The 23082-nt window shown below is 39.5% G+C and overlaps 1 protein-coding gene across 7 annotated transcripts in view; it reads right to left on the bottom strand.

Moving 5' to 3' along the window:
* Dennd1a (DENN domain containing 1A) overlaps positions 1-23082 on the bottom strand; it is a 488183-nt gene that overhangs the window by 435047 nt on the left and 30054 nt on the right. For 6 of the 7 annotated variants that reach the window (XM_051166832.1, XM_051166835.1, XM_051166833.1 and 3 more), the window contains exon 2: positions 10008-10078. In XM_051166832.1, coding sequence (XP_051022789.1) covers positions 10008-10078 — 71 coding nt within the window. Of the gene's footprint in view, positions 1-10007; positions 10553-23082 lie in introns of those variants that run through there. The other variant, XM_051166838.1, reaches the window with a different exon arrangement.

Genomic DNA, 23082 nt, shown 5'->3' with positions numbered 1-23082 from the left:
AAATCCTGTTTTGTACCTCTATAATTGAAATAATGCTTATTACTTCACTGCGTGCTAGGCAACCAATTTATTACTAAAAGCTGCTAGGCTCAACTATAGCTTAAAGAAATAAGCATTATTGTAGCCATCTTAAAACAGAAAAGGGGCAAGGCACACTGCAATGCTCAAAGCTTCCCCTGACTTTATAAAACCAGTCTTAAAACTACAGTAATAAGTAGCTGTGGCAACACATGAACACCTGCAATCTCACCACTTGCAAGGTGAAATCTTATCTCAAAACAAAACAAACAAACAACAAAATAGTTCAATGAGGGAAATTCTAGATCTGTACCTCAAACAAGAGGTTTAAAACTTTGTTTGTTTTGTTGCTGAGGGATGTGCAAGGCCTGTAGTCCATAAGTTGACTTTGGATTTTCTTTTTTCTTTTGGAGACAGGGTCTCTCACTAGGATAGATTAGATCAGGCTGGCTGGTGAGCAGGCCCCAGGGTTTCACCTGCCTCCACCTCCCCAGCACTGGGACTACAAAGTGGGAGAGGGCTAACTGGTGCACACTTGTCAAAAATAGTAAGATTTCTTTGTCTATTATAAATAAAGCGTTCTCTCTGCTGATTTCCCTAACCACTGCATGTACATGTGCAGTTAGGCAGTAACTGTAAGGAAGCTGCCATACAGATGAAGTTAAACACACAGTCTACAACTGGGAGGTTGCCCAGACTGTGCAAATTCACAAATTCATCTCAATTTCCTTAATTAAACCCAGGGCTAGTTTAGAGAATTTCCTTTTTTTTTTTGGTTTTTTGTTTGTTTGTTTTCCTTTTTGTTGTTGTTTTGTTCTGTTTGTTTTTGGAGACAGGGTTTCTCTGTGTAATAGTCCTGGCTGTCCTGAACTCATTTTGTAGACCAGGCTGGACTCAAACTCAGAAATCCACCTGCCTCTGCCTCCCAAGTGCTGAAATTAAAGGCGTGCACCACCACATGGCAGCAAGAGTTTCTTAAGATTAAAAAAAAAAAAATTAGAGGCTAGAGAGATGTCTCAGTTGGAAGTGCCTACCACACATGCATAAAGAACTGAGTTTGGATCTCCACATTCACATAAAAGCTGAGTGCAGGGCTGGGGAGATGGCTCAGAGGTTAAGAGCACTGACTACTCTTCCAGAGGTCCTGAGTTCAATTCCCAGCAACCACATGGTGGCTCTTAACCATCTATAATGAGATCTGACGCCCTCTTCTGGCCTGCAGGTGTACATGCAGGCAGAGCACTGTATACATAATAATAAATAAATAAATCTTAAAAAAAAAAAAAAAAAGAAGCTGAGTGCAGAAGTGTGTATCTATAACCCCAACACTGTGAAGACAGAGCCCATTAGTCCACCAGTCTAGTCAATTTGCTAAGCTCCAGGTTCAAGTGGGAGACCCATTCTTAAAAAACAAGTTAGAGAATAATCAACAATGACACTGACCTCTGGCCTACACACACATACACACACACACACACACACACACACACACACACACACACGCACACGCACACAGAGAGAGAGGGGGGGGTGCGGGAAGGGAGGGAGGGAGAAAGGGGAGGGGGAAGGGAAGGGGAAAGGATAGAGAGAGAGCTAGCTAGCAAACTATATTAAGGAAAATATTGGGACATAATAAGGACATGAAAGACATTACCATTCTTTAAGTTTGCTGGATTTACTTTCTTATCAATGCAAGAATATGGTGGTAAATTTAGATGATCTCCCTCAAGAATATTTTAATCTGAAATAAAACTTGGTTCTGAAAAGAGCTCCCACATGCTAGGGATTATGGGTTCATGCTTATAATCTCAGCACTATGAGATCAACACAAATTAAAGCCTAGCATAATACTCATAGTGAGTTCCAGGGTAAAGCTACATAGCAAAACCCCATCTCAGGGGGAAAAAAAGAAAGAAAGAAAAGATAAAACAAAAGCACAACAACAACAACAACAAAAATACATACACCAGATATGTCCACATACACCAGATTGTACAGTTTAAATCAACTTTTTCCCCTGTGTTTTTTGTTGTTGTTGGGGTTTTTTGTTTGTTTGTTTGTTTGTTTTTGGAGTGTGTGTGTGTGTGTGTGTGTGTGTGTGTGTGTGTGTGTGTGTGTGTGTGTTTGAGACACGGTTTCTCTGTGTAGCCCTGGCTGTCCTAGAATTCGAACTGTAGACCAGGCTGGCCTTAAATTCAAAGATCCACCTGCCTCTTACCTCCTGAGCACTGGGATTAAAGGCATGTACCACTACCTCCAGACCCTTGTGGGTTTTTCTTTTTCTTTTAATCTTCATTAATTTTAATTATATAGAGGTGTACGGGCCAGATCCCCTGAAGGTGGAGCTACAGATGGTTGTGACCAACCTGGTATGGGTGCTAGGCACCAAAGCTGAGTCTTCCAGAAGAGCACAAATGATCTGAAACCCTTGTGCTGGCTACAAGAAACCTCAATTGAAAAGAATGCCTCCCTAAGACTGGCCTCTCGGCAAGTCTATAGTGTATTTTCTTAGTGACTGAATTAGGAGGGCCCAGCTCATTGTAGGTGGTGCCAGCCCTGGTCAGGTAACTCTGGGTTCTACAAGGAGGCAGGCTGAGCAAGCAACACTCACCATGGGCTCCTACATCAGCTCCTGCCTCCAGGTTCTGCCCTGTTTGAGTTCCTGTTCTGACTTCTCTCAGTGATGGACTGTGATGTGGAACTTTAAGCTGAAATAAACTCTTTTGTTCTCTTTGCTTTAGTCATGGTGTTTTATCCCAGCAACAGAGACCCTAAGACACGACTGATCCATTGCTCTAGCCTCTCAACTTTCCTTTTTAAATTCTTAATAATATGAAGCATCTGTTGTCAGCACAGATTCAGACGAAGCTCCTCGACCACATTCATGTGCAATGAAAGCTGAAGCTCCAAATCAAAGACCTGGCTCTCAAAATGGTAAGATAGCAAAGTCCCAGTGTTCTTCACAATGTTGCTCAGACAAAAATGTGGACAGCTATTTAAGAGCAACTTTAGCAAAGAATGTTTTCTTAGGTTGCTGCCTAACACCTGGGTAACTGAACAAGTCAGCTTCCAAAACATTGTGACTAAAACTGCTTTCACAAAAATCCCAAGAGTTTCTCAACTTTGCCACCCTTATCTTTTTAAAATACTGGCCACTGGGCTAACGCATTACAAATGCTGCAGGAGGGGTGCACACAGAAGGAAGCTGATCTGCTAGGCAGCCCTAAAAAACCTGATGCTGCCACTCTCCCAACGTTAAGCATCTCCCCAGGCAGAGTGCCTGCAGCAGGCTCAGAAAGGCCAACTGTAAGGAGACACTTGTGTTAGAAATGCATTCCTGAGTTTCTCCACGCAGGGTGCCTTCTGATCATGGCTGACACTCTCCTGAATTCAGTGGGGGTGCTTCTGTAGTGAAGCATGCCTATCTGGGGAGCCTTATGGAAGGGTGAGTTCTCCAGCAAACTGGCCAATTAGAAAGCATTAAAAATATAGTAACAAAATATACCAAAAATCTACTCAAAACTAGCCAATTTTCTGTGGGTTTTTTATTGTTTGTTTCATTTGTTTGTTTGTTTAGAGTTTTTGTTTGTTTTGTTTTGTGTTTTGTGTTTGTTTGTGTTCTTGTTGTTTTGAGACAAGATCTCATGGAACCCAGGCTGGTGTCACTACATAGCCAAGGAATGACTTTGAACTCCTCATTGCATAATGCATTCCAATAATTTCAAGAGCATGAAATTATCACTATCAAGACTGGATTTCCGTTTCTGTTTAAGAAATCAAAATCTACACCCAGGTGTGGTGGCACATACCTTTAATCCCAGCATTTGGGAGGCAGAGGCAGGCAGATCACTGTGAGTTCGAGGCCAGCCTGGTTTACGTAGTGACTCCAGGACAGCCAAGGCTACACAGGGAAACCCTGTCTCAAAAAAACCAAAAAAGGAAAAGAAAAAGGAAAAAAAAAGAAAGAAAGAAAGAAATCAAAATCTGGTGCATAAATGACAAGCTTCTGACTGAAAGATATACACAAAAATGCTATCATTTACAAAAGAACCCTTGAGGCATCTAAAGATTCAATTGTAATCAACACTAGGTGCAATAACTTATAACAACTAAAGTGACTTCACAAAACTATATTAATAATTTTTAGGAAAGCCTTAGTCAGGAGTGATGGCGCATACCTTTAATCCCAGCGCTCAGGAGGCAGAGGCAGGCAGATTGCTATAAATTCCAGGCCAGCCTGGTCTACAAAGCAAGTCTAGGACAGCCAAGGCTACATAGAGTAACCCCGTCTCAAAAAAAAAAAAAAAAAAAAAAAAAAAAAAAAAAAAAAAAAAAAAAAAACAGAAAAAAAAAGCCTTAATTGAAGGAAACAAGAAAAAAGTATACCAAAATATTAATGACAAATATTATTGAATGGCCATTCTATCCTCTTTATAACCGTTCAAAATTTGAAAACTCTTACACATGCTCAATCCTCTAAACAAGGTTGCTAAAAATTTAAAGATGAATAGCCAAAACACCCACATGGGATAATCTGCCAGTAAATATATGTCTTGAGAAAAAGTTCACTATATACATTTTTTATTTACAGCAAGAATCTATCATGATGGAAGAAAAAAAAAATCTAAGAATGGAACTCTCACAGACATTTATAGAACAAAATGTACACTAAACCTTTCAATTAAAGACCCATAAAGTGGTCTCAGTGCTTTTTAGCCCACCTTCTCACAGCAGGGGTTTAATCCCTCCAGGGAGGTGCAAAGAAACTTCAAAGACAAGATTAGGCCCAGACACTAGCACTGTGCAATGTAAGGTTTATATCTAAGTTTGCCCGGAAACCCAGAGATGCAGATCTGAGGAACAAAGGTACATTCTTAGCAATCATTTAAAACAGTCAAATTAATGTCTAAAATAATAACAGAAAAAAAGGAAAATATACCAAGTACTACCCAATAAGAAGGGTGTAGAAGGAAGCAAAGTTATCTCAAGTCAATATTCAGCTACAGTTCACTCACTAGGAACAGCAAAAGGAAATCTGACAAATTACCACAGAGCACATGTCCATTTCCAACTCAAGTTCTGTACAGCCTGAGGAAGGCATCCCTGCAGTGTTAAGGTTCCTGTGTAGTTAGTTTCTATACAGTACTGACAAATCACATGCCTCTTCTCAGAGCACAGCACATGTAACTGACAGTGAAAAGTCTTCCCTGATACATACACATTTAGATTAATTGATAGAAAAAAGATCTGTCTTTAAAGATAAGGATATTGCTCTCTTTTCTCATCTTTGTAACATTAGCTGATCATGTGAAATACCTCAATACTTTATGAACTGTTTTAAGTAGCTGTAAAGTATAGCTAGAAATTCAGCTTTGTTTGTCTTCCTAACTTGTATAAATCATGGATGGGAAATCAATTTAGAATTTAAAATTTCGAGGTATTAACTTGTTAAAAACTAAGTCTTTGATAAATACTTGAATGTAAAAGGCAAAAATCACAAATCTTTTTTTTTTTCTTAAAGATTTATTTATTTATGGTTGTGAGCCATCATGTGGTTGCTGGGAATTGAACACAGGACCTGTGGAAAAGCAAACAATGCTCTTAGCCATCTCTCTAGCCCCACAAATATCTTAAAAGAAATATCTGTATGGGTAAGGCAAAAAAATATTGATTTTATACTATATTTAGACCAAGACATTTGATCAAAGTTTCCACAGAGTGAAAGACAAATCAAAAAATAGTATCCATTAGGCATACTTTATGAGCGAACAATGAAAGGTTATTTAAAAATGAGCAAGATGCTGGCTAACCAGCCTAGCCAAAATGGCATACTCCAGGGTCAGTATAAGACCCAGCAGGATATCCAATGTCCTCCTGTGACTTCCTCATATAGGTAGGTAATGTATGGGTACACATAGCCACCCATTCACACGCGTGCACACACACACACACACATACACCTGAAGTATTCAAGACACCACACCAATAAGGTGTTCAATCTATCACCAGGAAAATGCAAATAAAAACAACTATCAGATTAATGAAAACGAAATCTAACTATACCAGGTACTGATAAAGTTGTAGAGCAGTGGGGACCACCAAATACAGCAGGTGAGAATGAAGAAAAGTTTAGTATGACACAGGAATCAATGGCAACATATGTCTATACCCACCAGGATACATGCATAAGAAAAAACACAACGCTACTCTCAATACTCAAAACAGGCTCGTGACTTCAACACTACAACTTTACTATCAGGACCAGAACAGGCAGGGCTGGGAATAAGAGCACAGTGGTAGGATGCTTGCCTTGCAGGTTCAAGGCCCTACATTTCATCCCCAGCAATAACAGGAGCAGCAACAATGCTGGAGTACAATTGTATGAGTGTCAGAGTGATGAAAATAAATGGCTGCAGTGACATGTAACATAAAGTGCCCTTATGAACACAACTGAGCAAAAACTACATAAAGAATATCTATTTCTATAAAATTAAGAAGCAGGTACAATTAAATTATTTTTTCAGGAAGTCATAAACATGTAACAAAACTATGAACACAAACAAAGGAATGACTCTCATAAAAGAATGATAGTTACCTCTAAAGAAAGGAAGGGAGGGGGTCCTGGGGTATGGCTAAGACCATCTCTAACATTTACAGACCTAGCAAATGTACAAAGGAGATCTACAGACCATACATCTAGACATTTAAGTCCTTAAGTCAGACAGCTGGGTGTGGTAGTGCAACCCTAACACTTGGAAGGTAGATGCAAAAAGAATCATCAGTTCAAGGTCATCCTAAACTACAGCCAGTCTAGAATACATAAAAACCAAAAAAAAAAAAAAAAAAAAAAAAAAACAACAACAACAACAACAACCAAAAGCTTACTACTATTAAATATCTTTTCCCTCCTCCCATGATAAATAGACCTTTAGAACTAACTGGAAAGTCAGACATGGTGTCCATTTTTTAACTGCTTAGAGTTTGATGCAGAAAAGTAACGGTAAAGGGGACTGCTAGCTACTGGCTGGCTACTCATTACCCCTTCCACACCCCACAATGCAAGGGACCTAGTCCCAAGTTCATCTATACCTATTAACTGTCCCATATCCTACTCCCCATGTAGGAGCACCCTAAAGTCTTGGGGTGAATACACTGGCAGACAGTTCGCCCTCAGGAGGACAGGGCCTACAGAACAGACCCATACAGGCTCTGGAAACAAGCTCTAGGCCATCTGGTTAAGGAATCCTAAGATTTTGGATTCTCTCAAATATAAAATGAAAGGGTTCAAGGGTCAAGTGTGATGCTTTATAGGCCCAGCAGCTTTGTTCCCCACGTAAAGTGGCAGTGTGAAAGGAGGGCCAATGTGGAACTCTTAAGGTATAGCATAAGATGGGGCAGATATCTTTGTGGCCAAGACTAGTTTTGGCACAAAAGCCACACAACATTGTTTTGTTTTGTTTTGTTTTGTTTTGTTTTGTTTTGTTTTGTTCCTCTGTGTAGCCCTGGCTGTCTATATTCATTTTGTAGACCAGGCTGGCTTCAAACTCACAGCAATCTGCCTGCCTCTGCCTCCCAAGTGCTGGAATTAAAGGCGTGCACCACCACACCCGGCTCACACCTGAATAACAGTCATGTAGTCATTTGTGTTACATTACTTGTTAACCCACACTTAAAAGTTTTATGCATTTTTATACAAATAATGGGCTAGCTATCACATGCTTGCTGTAAGACACACTGAGGGCAGAAATCACAAACACACAACCTAGGTGTAATCATGAAGACACAGGCAAACGAATGCAAATACAGGGATGAAACAAAAGACCTACATTTTGACACATGTCATCAGAAGAGAAGAATATAGCTATAAAACTATCCAGACAAAACTAAACAGACAAAAACTATTGGGTTCCATGAACTTGTATTAGATTCTGAACCAGAAGGGGAAATGTTGTAAAGAACATTCTCGAGACAATTGACTCAGTTTAAATATGACAACTGATGTCACATCAATGTTAAATTTTCTTATTTCAACAACTGGACTAGGATGATAAAAGAAAATGTCCTTGTTTTTACAATGTCTACCCTTGAAATATTTAAGGGTAAAGAGCCACATCTGCAGAAAAGATTGTATACGTAGTGACAAAGTCAATGTAACACAATGGTAATAATGGACTCTAAAAGGGGGCACATGCAGCAAACTGTTCTTGTAACTTCAAAATATTTTCAAAATAATGGGTTCACCTCCCACGTGCCAGGATTACAAGCATGCTCCACCATACTCAGCTATATAACCTTTGAATAACAGTTTGGCATGTGGTCTTCAGGTCTCCTTTGTCACTTTGCTAGGCTCTGTACCCCAGACAGCTATAATAGCAGGCAGGATAAAGGCGTCCCTGCTTATTCTTCCATCTCACTTTGTAGCTTTCACTTTTTGTTCATCTTTCAAAAAATACGTTTTAACTTTAGGGAGAATTCCAAAACACTAAAGAAGGGAAATTAAGTAACTGCAGAAATAACAAAATGTTCATCATATAAGATCCCAGCTGTCACCAACTGGGTAGTGAATGAGGTCCACCCACGGAGCAGTGGCTGCATGTACATCTGATTACTTGCTCCTAAGTCCAGTACTCTCCCTGCACAATATGAGACATAGCTTAACGTGGACCTTAATTTTCTACTCCTAAAACAACCATAAACTGGTAATCAGTTTCACATGGGGGCAAGGGATGGGGTGGGAGAGAGAAATTTCTTTACTTTAACAAACACTGTGATGCTGTACAAAGCCCTGCAGGTAACATGGAGAGATATATGCAACACAAATGCTGCCCTCAAAAAGGCAGCTTACTAGTGTGGAGTGGAATTGAAACAAGAATCCTCACTATCCCTCCCACACAGTAGCTACATGGCCTTAGTAAGCTACTTTACACTTGAGATTCTAATTTCTCATAGGTATTATGGGGATGCCATTCAACTGTCTTTAAGGATTACATTGTGTTGACAATATAGATGCTCAGTTGACGGCACATGTATAACAAAATAAAGGGCACTTGATCAAAAGTCATTATGCATATAATTATAATAATCTAATGAAAGTAAGGCAACAAAAAAACACTACCAAAGGCATAAAGCTAATTATGAGCATAAGATACTACTTCAAATTTCTAATTCAAGTAAATTTACTTTCCCTAAACACCAAATAATATGCACAAATGTTGGGTGTGAAGACCAAGAGCCCCTAACATTTGGCAAAAAACATGAAGGAAAAAAGCACAAGGTTATTTTTCTCATTAAGCAAAAAGAACTTTAGGTCAATAAGTGATACAAGCTGGGCAGTGGTGGCACACACCTTTAATCCCTCGGGAGACAGAGGCAGACAGATCTGTGAGTTCGAGGCCAGCCATGTCTACAGACCAAATTCCTGAATAGCTAGAGCTACAGAGAGAAACCCTGTCCTAAAAAAGCAAAAACAAAACAAGTGGCATATACAGCTGTACAGGGCACCCAAACCTCACCTGAGACCCCACTGTTCAGGGCACTTATGAAAGCAAACTAAACGCTAGGGTGTGAAGTGTTTCCTCTAACTAGTCTCCAACCTTCTTTTACCAACAGTATTGATAAATTCAGTCTTTTTCAAGCAATTTAGAGGCAAAGAATTTCCTTCCTATTAATGGGAGTCCTGTAGTCTAATTCCAAGCCTTGCTCATTAGCAAGGCCTAATAAGTTGGTTTCTAGGCTTCCATGATAGATGCAAACCAACACCCAATGATAAGAATAAACAAAGCCATACGTCAAGCCTGCTAAGGCAGTGGATCTCCATGAAAATATTCACTATGCTTTTATTCTCCAGTCTTCTTAGGATGATGTGAGTATGAAAAACAAGGAAAGGCACTTCTAAGAACTTAAAGACATCACATTATTCATCTATTTTCTCCTACAGCTATTCCATACAATGAAGAAACATCATTATTGCAATTAGATAAAGCCAGTACCTGAAAGAGTGCCACCTGTCCTAGGATAGGCCACTTCCACATACACTTCAAATGTAGTCTCTGGGTTTTGCCTACAAAGGAAACAAATCATGATTACTAACAAGGATTGAGGCAGAATTAAACAAAACACATGGGATGCAGTGTAATGTAGATATCAACTGAAGAGCTATGAAAGCTTGGGCAGGCTACTTAACTCTGGCCCACAACCTTTACAACACACAAGATAAAAACAGCAATCCCCAAGAATTGTGCAACTTTAAGAAAATACACATTAGTGATCTGGACACAATGTCTGGACATAGTAAGTTAACCACAACTATGACTTGGCATGTGTCATGTCTGACTTCCATAGCTCCATCTCCAAAGCTGTAGGTAGGATTTTTGAAGAAATTGAGCTCAAAGCACCCACAGTATACGGTAGCACCCTTTCCTACATTACTAGATAAAACACACATATGACAAAAAATGACTTGTTACTTACAGCTTTTTAATATCAAACTAGAGGTGCCATCACCTCACTATAAGATTATGAACATGAGAAGTTAAATTTAAGACAGCATTTGCCTGCATTGGCAATACCATATGTATGAATGCTTACTGTTATATTCCTTTACCTTCTTCCTTTACTTTCTTAATGTCATGAGCATTCATAATAAAGTCATAAAAGATCACAGCACTAACAGAATGTTTATAGTTGTAACTTCTGAGTTGTAAAAACATGTAGGTATATTATCTTTTTTGCTATAATGAAAAGGTAACTACTTCCAGACTGGATTTAAAAAAAAAATGATTTAGCAAACCAGGCACAATGATGCATGCCTTAATCCCAGCACTTGGGAGGAAGAGGCAGGTATATCTCTGTGAGTTTGAGGCCAGCCTGATCTATACAGCAAGTTCCAGGCCAGCCAGGGCTACATAGAGAGACCCTGTGTCAATAAATAAGTAAATAAATATTTTAGCAGATGATAATATTGTATTTCCAAATACTTAAGTAAATTATATTTTAAACTTGACAACAAAGCTCAGATAAGGACCTTTCTTAGTTATTTAATAATATCTAAGGCCATAAATTTAAACCAAAGAAATATTTTGAATGTTCCCAGGAAAGCCTACATTTATCTCATGTGATCCTTACTGTGGCATTGTAATGTGTAGGGGTGTTACTCTCACTGGGAAAGTGAGAGGCCCAAGGAAAGACAGTCTAAAGAACTTGTCTACCTCCTTTTGCTGACTGAAAACCACAGAATTCATGTCATCTAGTCCTCCAATTCCATGTTTTATTGACTAAATGATGATCTTTGGTCCCCCATACTTTCACATCTTCAACCATTTTTTCTTAGTGCCACATAAAATAACCATCTATCTTATAAATAGTAGTTTTGGTGGGTTTTCGGTGGTTTTTTTGAGACAGGGTTTCTATGTATGTAGCCTTGGCTGTCCTGGACTCCTTCTGTAGACCAGGCTGACCTCAAACTCACAGAAATGCACCTGCCTCTGCCTCCCAAGTGCTAGGATTAAAGGTGTGCATCTTGAGAGTCAGGAAAATAAGATAATGCTTGCTTTATTTCCATAGCAGTAGAAAGAAAAATGTTTTATACTTTGTGAAACATCGGTTTTTCACTGTAGAAAAACTCGGGCTTTAGCTTTAAATAAGTGTCTTGAGTAGAGAGAGTTGACTATAAAATTCAAGGTATTTAAATATACTTTGTTAAATATAGATACTGAAAAATAAGACACTAAACCAGAGCATCTTAATTTAAAAAAAAAAAAGTAAATTTAAGTCTTATGGGCTTAAAAACCTTGCATTCTTTTTCCTACCAAGAGGGTAGAACATGAACTTCAAAGTTGGCACTAAACTGTGTGTGAAATACCACATGGAAACATCCCTTCCTATCAGAAACCCTGAGGTTTCTGACATTTGATAAAATAACCATTTCTCTTTCACAAATAATATATGGTATAATGTGAAAAGCGTTAATAAGATTTTCTTCAAAAACCTAAAACACCTTTTACAAATGGCTAGATTTCATCTCAGAATGTTGTTTCTCTGGATTAAAACAGATTTCAAAATATGTTTTACACATAGGTGGAAGTAGTGGTATACAGGCATATCTTTGTGAGTTCGAGGCCAGCTTGGTCCACATAGTGAGTTCCAGGACAGCCAGGGCTACATAAAGAGACTCTGTCTCAAAAAATAAAGTAAAATGTGTTCTAAACTGCCCTCTGTCCCTGTGCTCTTCAGAGTTCCCACACATCTTTTTACTCACTTTCCACTCCTTCAACTTTTTACATGTTCTTAAAATTAAAATGATGAGCATGAGCATGTGAAAGTGTTACATTCAAATTCTGAAACAGTTACAGACCCAGCCTTCCTGAATTGCAGCACCTTTGTACAGGCCCACTCTAAGGAAAGGATGCCCTAACTGGCTACTCTCGTTACTTCTGGTCCTTCTTTCTTCCTGCAACATACTTCAAGCAGGCATCATAAAACCGCCATATCTTCGCAACAAATTGCCACTGTCACCAGAGACCTCCACATGGCTTCTATGCATCAAAAGTAGTTCTCAGTGCTTGCCTTACCCTCACAGCAGCTTTTGCCACAGTTGATCAAATGCCCTGCTCCTCCAAACACATTCTCCCTGACCCTTCCAGGAGATTGCTCTGATGGGTCTCTGCTCTTCTTACTGCTGCTTCTTTGCTACACTCGCACATTAAAAACTCCTACTCCTGAACCTGGTCAAGACTCTGCTGTCTACAGTCATTACCTAGATGATCTCATTCAGTCTCATGGCTTTAATTACTGAGCAAATGCTCACAAGCCCCTAAATCCTATCTTCAACCTGATTTCTTCCCTGATTCCAGATTTCTTAAGCCTACTCAACCCTATGCTTAGACATCTCAAACACATTTTAATTTAACATATGTTTTTTATTTCCCAAACTGCTACTCGAACTCTACAAGTTACTCAAACCAACAAAACTTACTGTCTCTGACCTCTTTATATGTCACTACCAATCAGTCAGCAAGCTCTGTTGATTCTGCTATCAGAATACATTCAGAGTTGTGGGAACTTAACATTTAACTCAATGGTACCATGCCCCAGGGTTCTGCTCCAGCACACACACACCCCAAAAATTAAATAAATAAAAATCCCAAATAGTGTGCTTCATGGTACAGTTAATATATTATTCTCCTGACAGTCTTCCTGCTCCCACTATTTTCTCCATGTGATTATACCTCAATTTTGCATGCAGGAGTTCATTCATTCTAAAATACAGACTGTGTCAGCCCTTCATGTAAACCTTCCCCAAAGCATCCCACATACTCAAAGTCAAACTTCAAGTTCTAGTGTCAGGTGGGTGCAGAATAATACAGATGTTTCTGAACTGAGCCCTGAACTGAGCACTTTAAAACGGTTAAAATGTAAGATTTTGTTTTATGTTTCTTGCCAGAATTTTAAAAAATGAAGTTAAAAAGAGAAAAAAGGGGGGGAGTGGGGCCAGAAGCCTGTAAGATCTGGTCTCTGTCTACCTATCCAATTTCACTTCAGGTTCTTCCCCCCCCCACACACCTCCATCGCTCCCCTCCCCCCCCCCTCGGCTCACTAGATCTATGCACACTGACCACTCAGACACATAAGCTCACGTGGTTCTTTCTGTCACCCAAAACCTTGCTCATACTTGGTCTCAGCAAGACTAACTCCATCATACTCTCCTAATTTAATTCTCCACATTATACCAGTCCCAACACTGGTTATGATTAGCTTTCCTCTTCTGCAAATAAGCTGTTGAAGAGCAAGGATTTTGTCTCTCATGTCAGGTTGTGTTTCCCCCATACCTAAGCAAGTTAATATTGGTAAGGAACAAAGGAAATGGGGACTAGTCTTCCTGGAGTCTAAAAGAGTACAATAAATGACAAATATGATCTTCCAGTTCCACATGTTCCACCTGTAGTGTGGATAACAAATAACTAGAGGACTAATTAAAAGACAGATTTCTTTCCCCCAAGAATCTCTGAGGTAGAACCCCAGAGTCTTCTTAACAAGTAGAACAAGTAGCCAGCTTCTAGTGGTTTCTACCTGAACTGTGACCATATTTTGGGACCACTGATTAAATGGAATTCTCCCAAATGATTTAGTATACACAACTAAAATATATATAAAACAAAGAGTACATCTCAGTACCTTTCAATGGTATTTTTGTAATGAAAGATATGTTTCAAAGAAAAAGGCCATCTGTAGAAACAAGTATTTCTGCTTCTCTTTGTCTCTCACTCTCTACCTCACTCTAATGAGGGTTAAGTAATAAGACTAAGATTCTTAACTCAGGCAGCTGGCAGAGTTCTACTGCACAAAGCCAAAGATTATAAATCAGAGTCAGTCAGTTTCTCTTAATCTCTCTCTTAATATCTCTTAATATCTCTCTCTCTCTCTCTCTCTCTCTCTCTCTCTCTCTCTCTCTCTCTCTCTCTCTCTCTCTCTCCAGTCTCTCTTAATCTCTCTCTTTCTCAAAAAAAAAAAAACAAAAAACAAAAAACAAAACGCAGAAGCTGACTAAAATGTTAAGAACAAACTGGTCTATAATTATAAGCTCTAGTCATGCTTACCCATGATGGTTTACATGTTGCCTTATGGAAGAAGTGGTGACTAATGTTGTGACAACTTATATAACATAACAAATATACTTAAGTTATTTTAAGGGCCAGTGAAGCCAATGCAGATGGAGGCATTTTTTTATTTCTCTGCAAATCAAAAAGTAAATTAGAAAGTGCCTCCTCTAAATGCAAATAGCCAAGCAATCCTTTCTTAATTTTCTCATTAAGCCGGTAAACAATAAAGGCCATAGCAACTTGCACAGGATCTCTGAGAGCACCTTGAGACCGCTTATTCCTCTAACACTCTTCAAGACACTCAGTATTTTTAACTACTTGGCTAAAGAAGCTGAAAATCCTATTTCTGTCCTATTAACACTCACTGCTAATTTAGAACACGTAATGATGCTGAGAATACCATGTTCAGAGCCAATTTTCCAATATGGACCCAAGTTTTCCCAGAGCCCTTTGTGATACATCTTAGCATATTACCATGGAAATGTCCTGGTTCTGCCATAATGCCCCATTATTAATTGCCTTTTACTCTTATACACGGCCTCATCTGGAACTCTGCCTACCTGCCAAGCATATTCCTTGCACGCACTAGTATATCCTATGGTCTTGCACCGTAAGTTGTAGCCATAAAGAACCAGGATAAGTCTCTAGTCAAACCATGTTCCAATTCTACTAATAGTATCATTACTGTACAACTACCATCCTTTACTAATTGTTTCTTGGACTCTATGATCCTAAACAGTGTTTTTGCAGGATCTCACATAATTTTCAACAATCCCTATGGGTTACATTAGCCCTGGATTGGAGCTGAGAACCACTGAGGTCCACAAATGGCACACAGGCTAAAGACAGGGCAAAGAAGCAGCAGAAGAGGAAGGAACTGACATAGAAGGCACCAGGCACTGTCCTGTCCTAGGTTACTCTGCTGATCTTCCCTTCAACAAGGACCTATCTTTCAGCCTTTAAGAAGTTTCATATACCAAGCCTAAGTTCAAGCCTCCCTGGGCTGGCTAGTTTTATGTCATCTTGACACAAGTTAGAGCCACTGGAGTGGAGGGTGCCTCAACTGAGAAAACATCTCCAGAAGAGCAGGCTGTAGGCAAGCCCGTAGGTTATTTTCTTATTTGGTGATTGGTAGGCCAGGGCCCAGCCTATGGTGGATGGGCCATCCTGAACTGCTGGTTCTGTAAGAAAACAGGCTGAGTAAGCCATGGGAGGCAAGCCAGTAAACAGCACCACCTCCATGGCCTCTGTATCAGCTCCTGACTCCAGGTGCCTGCCCTGCTTTGAGTTCCTGTCCTGACTTCTTTCCGTGATAAATTGTGATGTGGAACTCTTTCCTTCCAAGTTGCTTTGGTCATGGTGTTTCATCACAGCAATAGAAACCCTAACTAGGACATTCCTTCTTATGCCTTGAAGTTTTCTGTCAAGTTTAAGTGCCCTTCCTCTGTACTGTGCTTCCCATTATCCAGGCTCTTACTGAGTTCAACCTGGGTACAGTTCTGGTTACTTGGAGACTTTTGAGAATCCTGATGCCCATGCTATACTTTTAGGCCCATGATTCTCAACCTTAGAATGCTGTGATCCTTTAATACAGTTTCTCATTTGTGGTGACCCCCACACACACCATAAAATTATTTTCATTGCTACTTCATAACTGTAATTTTGCTACTGTTATGTATTATAATGTAAATATCTCATATGAGACCCTTGTTAAAGAGGACCCTTTCACATCATCCCCACCTCAAGGGGATCGCAACCTACAGGTTAAGAACCACTGCCTTAGACCACTAAAATCCCTAAGATTCTACATTCTTTTTAATTCTTCAGTTTATTCCAAAGTGCATCCAAGGCTGAGAAACACTGTGGTGTCTCAATTAAGCATCTGTCCTTTCCAACAGACTGGCAGCTCCTTGAGGACACCAACTGTGTCTTCTCATAACCCTGGTCTGACACCTGGCACAATAAGTATTTCCTGAATGAGTTTTCTTCCAACCTGACAAGCAGTTTCCAGCCTCTCTTTCTCTGGCAAGAGGTAATTTACAGAACTTGCTTTCACCTATTACTCTCTAAAGATGTTTTCCTATGGAGTCAAAGGTATCAATAAGTCACACCTGCTGACAACAGCGCCAGCTCTTACACACAGGAAAGTAACAGACACAAACAGATAAAATGTGTTTGAAAGAAGTCTGCTCAGTTCTTGGTTCAGGAAGAAAGAGGGCAGAGAATAAGTCAAGAGAATATTTCTATTCTCTACCTCTCCAGTGAACACAATTCTCAGTGACTCACAGGAAGAGCCTTGCTCAGAGCTAAGGGCCATAGTCTCAGAATGATTAAATACAATCAGCTTGAAGTCAGAAGACAGACAAAAGCTTTGACAATATTCAAGGCAGCAGGATAGCTTATTGGGTTTTCCCCACTACCCGCCACCCAAACCATCATGCTATTGATTACTGTGCTGAGATCATCAGCTTTCAATTAAGATCTGCTTTTCTTCAATTAGAACATATTAGGAGATTAAGAGAAAAATGTAACACTAACTCCTTACAAAATAAGTCTGGGCTACAAAGGGTAACCATGCCACAGTGTCGGGCCCTTGTCTTTTTAAGTGTATACCACCCTGAAACACCATGTTCAGAACCCTCACGTCACTGCCTTAACAACTCCAACCCAGCTTTGACACAGAGCTTCTTACAAACTGAGACGTGAAGGGCTAATGTATGAAACTAATACCAACTGGCACTGTCTGAACATCGGTAACATGGTCAACAGAATCAGTATACACCTCAGAGCTTGCTAGCAAACATCACCTAATAAACATTGATACTGTTAAGCTAAACAAACAAGAAAAAGGTAGTGTTAATATTCCCAACAAGTCTCCATTTGTTTCAGTGGACTCTGAAATTAAAGCCGTTTTTCCAGAGTGAAAATGTTGTATCAAAGGGTGCTTTCTACCCCATAACAAGTTAACACCTTTCTAGGAGAATGCAGTCATTGTTGAGACTTGTTAAAAGTGATTAACTTAGTTGTGCAATTATACAAACAAGCCACTTCAAGACTTTACACTTCACGTTTCTTTTCTAATAATATTCTCAGGATCATATTAATAAAGATATGCAGATACTGCTATGAAAGGAGTTACAAAGCTTCGACTTCCATCTATCACTAGGGAAAGAGTCTTACACCACTCTGTGCTACCAGGGACACTAGAGGAATCCAGCTGCATTCCACACAGAAACATAGGCTGGGCATCACTCAGCAATGTGCAGAGCTCCAGACTGTGTTCATAAAGTCTCTCACAGGCCACCCTTCCATGGAAAATCTAGGCATGTCAACAGTAGAATCAGCATATGCAAAGACAGTATTTATTATCAATAAATACAATTGCCCTTTAAAAATGTAGAAACAAGAGCAAGTGAGATGGCTCAGCAGATAAAAAGTACTTGCTGTACAAGCCTGGTGACATGCAGTCAATCCACAGAACACTGGTAAAGATAGAAGGAGAGAATACATTCCATAGTGGTCCTCTGACCACATCTGCGTGCACATCACATGCACATTTTTTTTTTAATTTCTCCTTCCCTAATGTGTCCTCTTTTTAACAATTTAATCCTAAAACTATGAGCTACACAAAACAAAATGAATGCTCATGCTGGTGACCCAGTGTGGGGAGTACCTGAGCAAGTGAGGAAAGAGTGACCCAACAAGGGATGTCAGGACAGGAGCGGGTAGCACATGCTGAGGGGTGGCTTGGCATGAGATGTGTAATCCAAGCATATGATAAGGAAGGTTATCTACTGAGAAACAGCTTGGCTTGGGGAGCTGGGGCAGCCAGGCCTGGGGAGTCGAAGCAGGGAAAGAATAAAGAATCACCAAACAAGGACAACCCAACATAAGGTGTCAGAGGCAAAGACAATGGAGAGCATTCCAAGCATATGGAAAACCCTGATTGGATATGAAAGCTCTTGGGCATGCACTTACCAGATGTGGGCATGAGGATTTGGCCATCATAATTGGCAGTCAGGGTCAAACTAGGCCAGTGGTAGGAAAGGAGAATAGAGGAACACCAAGAATGATCCTGAAAAAGCAAGGTGAAATGGGAAAGCATCCACACAGATTGCAAAGGATGGCACAAATGCTGGCATGTGGATACCTTATTTCTCATTGCTAAAGGTAACAGCAAACTAGCATAGCTCACATGGAATTGGCCTTGCACTTAGAAATATGAGTGTGAGGTCAAGATTTTACACACACACAAACATATATATGTATGCATGTGTGTGGAGAGAGAGAGAGAGAGAGAGAGAGAGAGAGAGAGAGAGAGAGAGAGACTGTTAAAGGAAATGAACTGTAAAAGACTTTTAATGTACATGTATTTCTTGGCTCTTTCTACTGAGACAGCCTGGGAGGATCAATAACCCAATAGAATGAGCACACTGTGTACCAAAACAGTGGCTTCTGAATACAATCAAGTGCTAGGATGCAACAAAAGGGGCACAGCCAAGCTTTTGGGGTGGTCCTGGAAGAGACCGCTAGCCTGAAACAAATGATTCAAGCAGAAGGTCCTTTAAAAAAAAAAAAAATCTGGCCTGTAATCTTCAAAGTGTTAAGGTTCTGAAATACAAAGGAAGAACCAAGGTCTCCTCCCAAGTGAAGGAAAGAAAGGAGATCTGACAACTAAAGGCAACGTGTAAGTCTGACCATCAGGGGTGTTATTGGGACAATTACTGAAGTTTGAGTAGGGCCTAAGGATAAGGAGTAGTAATGCTTTTGATGTTGCACTGTTGTTATATAGAACAATGATCTTGCTTAAAGGAAAAGCACCCTGAAGTGGTCAGACTGGTGGGGTATCATTTTCATATGTCACTCTAAATTGGTGTTTTTCTCTGTTAAAACAAAAACAAACAAATAAAAAACTTCTGTATACTATATTAACAACTTTTCTCTATATCTTAGTCCTTTAAAAAAAAATTTAACAGGGGGCTAGAGAGATGGCTCAGTGGTTAATAGTACTGGCTGCTCTTCCAGAGGACCTGGGTTCAATTTCCAGCATCCAAATGGCAGCTCACAACTGTCTGTAACTCCAGTTCCAGGAGATCTGACACACCAACATACATGCAGACAAAACACCAATGCACATAAAAGACAAATAAATAAATTTGAAAATAAATAAATAAATAAATTTGAAAATAAATAAATAAATAAATTATTAAAAATTAACAAAATCCTTCATTAATACTAACTTCCCTGATATGCTCAAAGGACTTTCTCATAGTACTAATGTATGGTTTGATTACTAGGTATCACAAAGCATGGGTTCAAAATTCCAGGGAGATTCCTCATTAACAATGCAATTAGAACAAGCCATTTTACCATTTTACCATTCAGCTTCCTCTCTGTCCAGAGGTAACATTTGCCCTGCTCATCAGAAAAAGTCTTTCAAGGATAGCTACCAAGAAAAATAAGAAAGTAGACAGGTATGGTAGCACATGCCTTTAATCCCAGCACTTGGGAGGCAGAGACAGATGGATCTCTGCCAACCTAGTCTACAACAGTGAGTTCCAAGATAGCCAGAGCTATGTACAAACACTGTCTCAAGAAAAGAAAGGAGAAAAAAAGGAAGGGAAGAAGGAAGGAAGGAAGGGAGGAAGGGAGGGAGGGAGAAAGATTAAATGCTTTGTATACTACATTGGCATAAAACCTATTACTAATTTATAAAAAAAAATAAATCTGTTGGACCAGCAAAGTGATTCAGTGAGTAAAGGCATTTAAGTGTAGGCCTGACAACTGAACCTACATTTTAAAAAATTCAGTTCCCCAGAATCTATATTTTAAAAAGCCAAATGCAGTTGTATGCATCTGTAAGCCTAACTCCTATTTTGACATGAGAGGCAACAATAGATTTGCCTAGAAGTTCATGTTCCAGATAGTCATATACACAGAAATAAGACAAACCATGCCTCAAAACAAAATGGCACGAAAGAAGCCACTCCCTAGAGACGTCCTATGACTTCAACAAGTGTTCTTTCCCTTCCCTACTCCCCACTCTCTCTCTCTAATAAAAAATAAAAATAAATCTCTTCACCCTACCAATGATAGGTCTTGTAAGTAAATCTACACATTATTGTATATTTCAAAGACTCTCACTTATGCTTTCAAATACTATTACTAAACAGAATCATTAGTCTAGGAAATGAGCATACTGACTTTTAAGAACAAGGGACAGACTGTGGCACTAAAGAAAAATATCACATTTTACCAAAACTAAAAGAAAGTCACTCCTTTACAATGGAAAAATGCTGAGCAAATCAATGGTCTCTGGATACTCAGCTTCCAGCCCAGTGTCAAGAACAATGTATCTGTAAAACACTGTACAATACAAACTTGGGAGCCATGGGCTTCTGAAACTGATTGTCAATGCCTGCCAAGTACCGTGGCCTATCATTTTCTCTGTTGTACAGTAACAGAAACTGAGGCTAAAATGTATGCAGAACTCCACCTAAAGGCTGATTTTCAAACTAAATCCTATGCCTTTCTGCCACACCATGCTGCCTATCCCCAACAGCTTGGGGCTGTTTAGAGAAGAGATACTGGAGGGAACTGGATGGGCAGCAAGGAGAAACAGAGGCCCTCACCAAAAGCTTCACTACCTTCCCCAAAAAATGCTCCTATAGTAAAATATATGTCGTACTATTTTCAGGGGATCACAAAGCTATTTACAGAAATGTGCAACAAGAACTTTGTTTCACTGATGGCTTCTATAGTCTGTCTTCAGCCTCAAGTCAAGCCTATGAGGGGAGGGTTCTCATCATTAGTCCCATCAGTAATGGTGGATACTCTTCACAAGAACAAAACGTTTCTGAGCCTTGCTAAGGATTAAACACAACTACTTGTCAGGTATTGTTGTAAGCACTTCTATATTATCTTATTTATTCTTCCTGATAAGTCCATTAAAGACTCCATCATAATCATTCTCACGTTATAGTTGAGGTCATTCAAATACAACGAAGTTTAAAAAGCTGCCCCCCGGCTTGCAAACAGTGTAAGTACCAGACTCCAACCCCTTTTATTTTTTTAAATTAACTTGATGCCTACAATATACAATTGTATCTACACAATTGTATTTATTCTAGTCTGCATACACTAGAATACACATATTAAAAATGCACAGTTCTATGAGTTTAGGCAGTTGCATATACCTACGCAATCCCTACTTCCACTGATTTTGTTTTTTATCTTCAAGAAATATAGTCCCTTCAAAAACCATGTCATTACTTGAAAGCAACTGTAAAGGCCTTCAGAACTGAGCAATCAGATCTCTCAGAGAACTGAGGACCCTGGTCAGGAAGACATAGGAGCTAGAGAGATGGCTCAGATGTTAAAGACATGTGCTGCTCTTAGAGAGAACCTGATTCCACTTCCCAGCACCCTCATCAGGCAGCTAACAATCACCCTCAACTCCAGCTCCAGAGGGATCTGACACCTATGTCCCCCTTAGGTACTTGTACCCGATGCACATACAATTAACAGTAATAAAAATAAATTTATTTTTTTTCGAGACAAGGTCTCTCTGTGTAGCCTTGGCTGTCCTAGACTCACTTTGTAGACCAGGCTGGCCTCGAACTCACAGTGATCCATCTGCCTCTGCCTCCTGAGTGCTGAGTTTAAAGGTACGCCCCACCACATCCGGCTCAAAATAAATATTTTTAAAGAATATAACAAGACCCAGCCCTCAACAAAATAAAATATACAGTGTCTGACGTTCAGTCAAAACTTTTAGGGCATTTAATAATCAATGATATCATAATAAATATACCAATTAGAATTAGCAGAAATAACTTTCAAATAGCTATTGACAACTTCATTCTACCTATTCAAAACCTGAAGATGTAGAAGATTCAGAAAGAGTTTAAACTAATTATTTAGAGATTAAAAAAAAATAAACCATGGCTAATGGGTCTATCCTATAATTCTAGTTATTCAGAAGAATGAAACTTTGCAAGTTCAAGGCCTACCTAGGCAAGAATTCAAGATTACTCTCAATAATCTGGTGAGACTCTGTATCTAAGTAAAATGTAAAGACAGTAAAGAGATGGTCTGGAGAATTGGCTCAGTGGTAGTTACTTGATTCACACAAGTAAGGCCTACCATTCAGCAGATTGAACTATGCAGAAGAAAAGACTAATGAACTTAAAATACAACAAGCAGCAGAGTATGACAGTACATGCTTGCAATCCCCATACTCAAGAGGCTGAGGGAGGAGATGGCCAGGAATTGAGGCTGGGCTATATATGTAGTGAGCTAAGCCACAAAGGAAGACCCTGTCTCAGAAACATAAAAGATGTAACAAAAGAACCTATTGAAAATGAAGTGGGATAGAGGGAGGAAGTTTAAGGGTAAGCAAAAACCTTACACTATACCACCTAACAAAGTGTACTCTCTAAACAAGGAGAGTGAAGTGAAAACATGT

This window comes from Acomys russatus, chromosome 24, assembly GCF_903995435.1.
Source record: "Acomys russatus chromosome 24, mAcoRus1.1, whole genome shotgun sequence".
NCBI lineage: Eukaryota > Metazoa > Chordata > Mammalia > Rodentia > Muridae > Acomys > Acomys russatus.
Note: the sequence above shows the minus strand (reverse complement) of the source record. Positions and strands in the feature narration are given on the sequence as shown.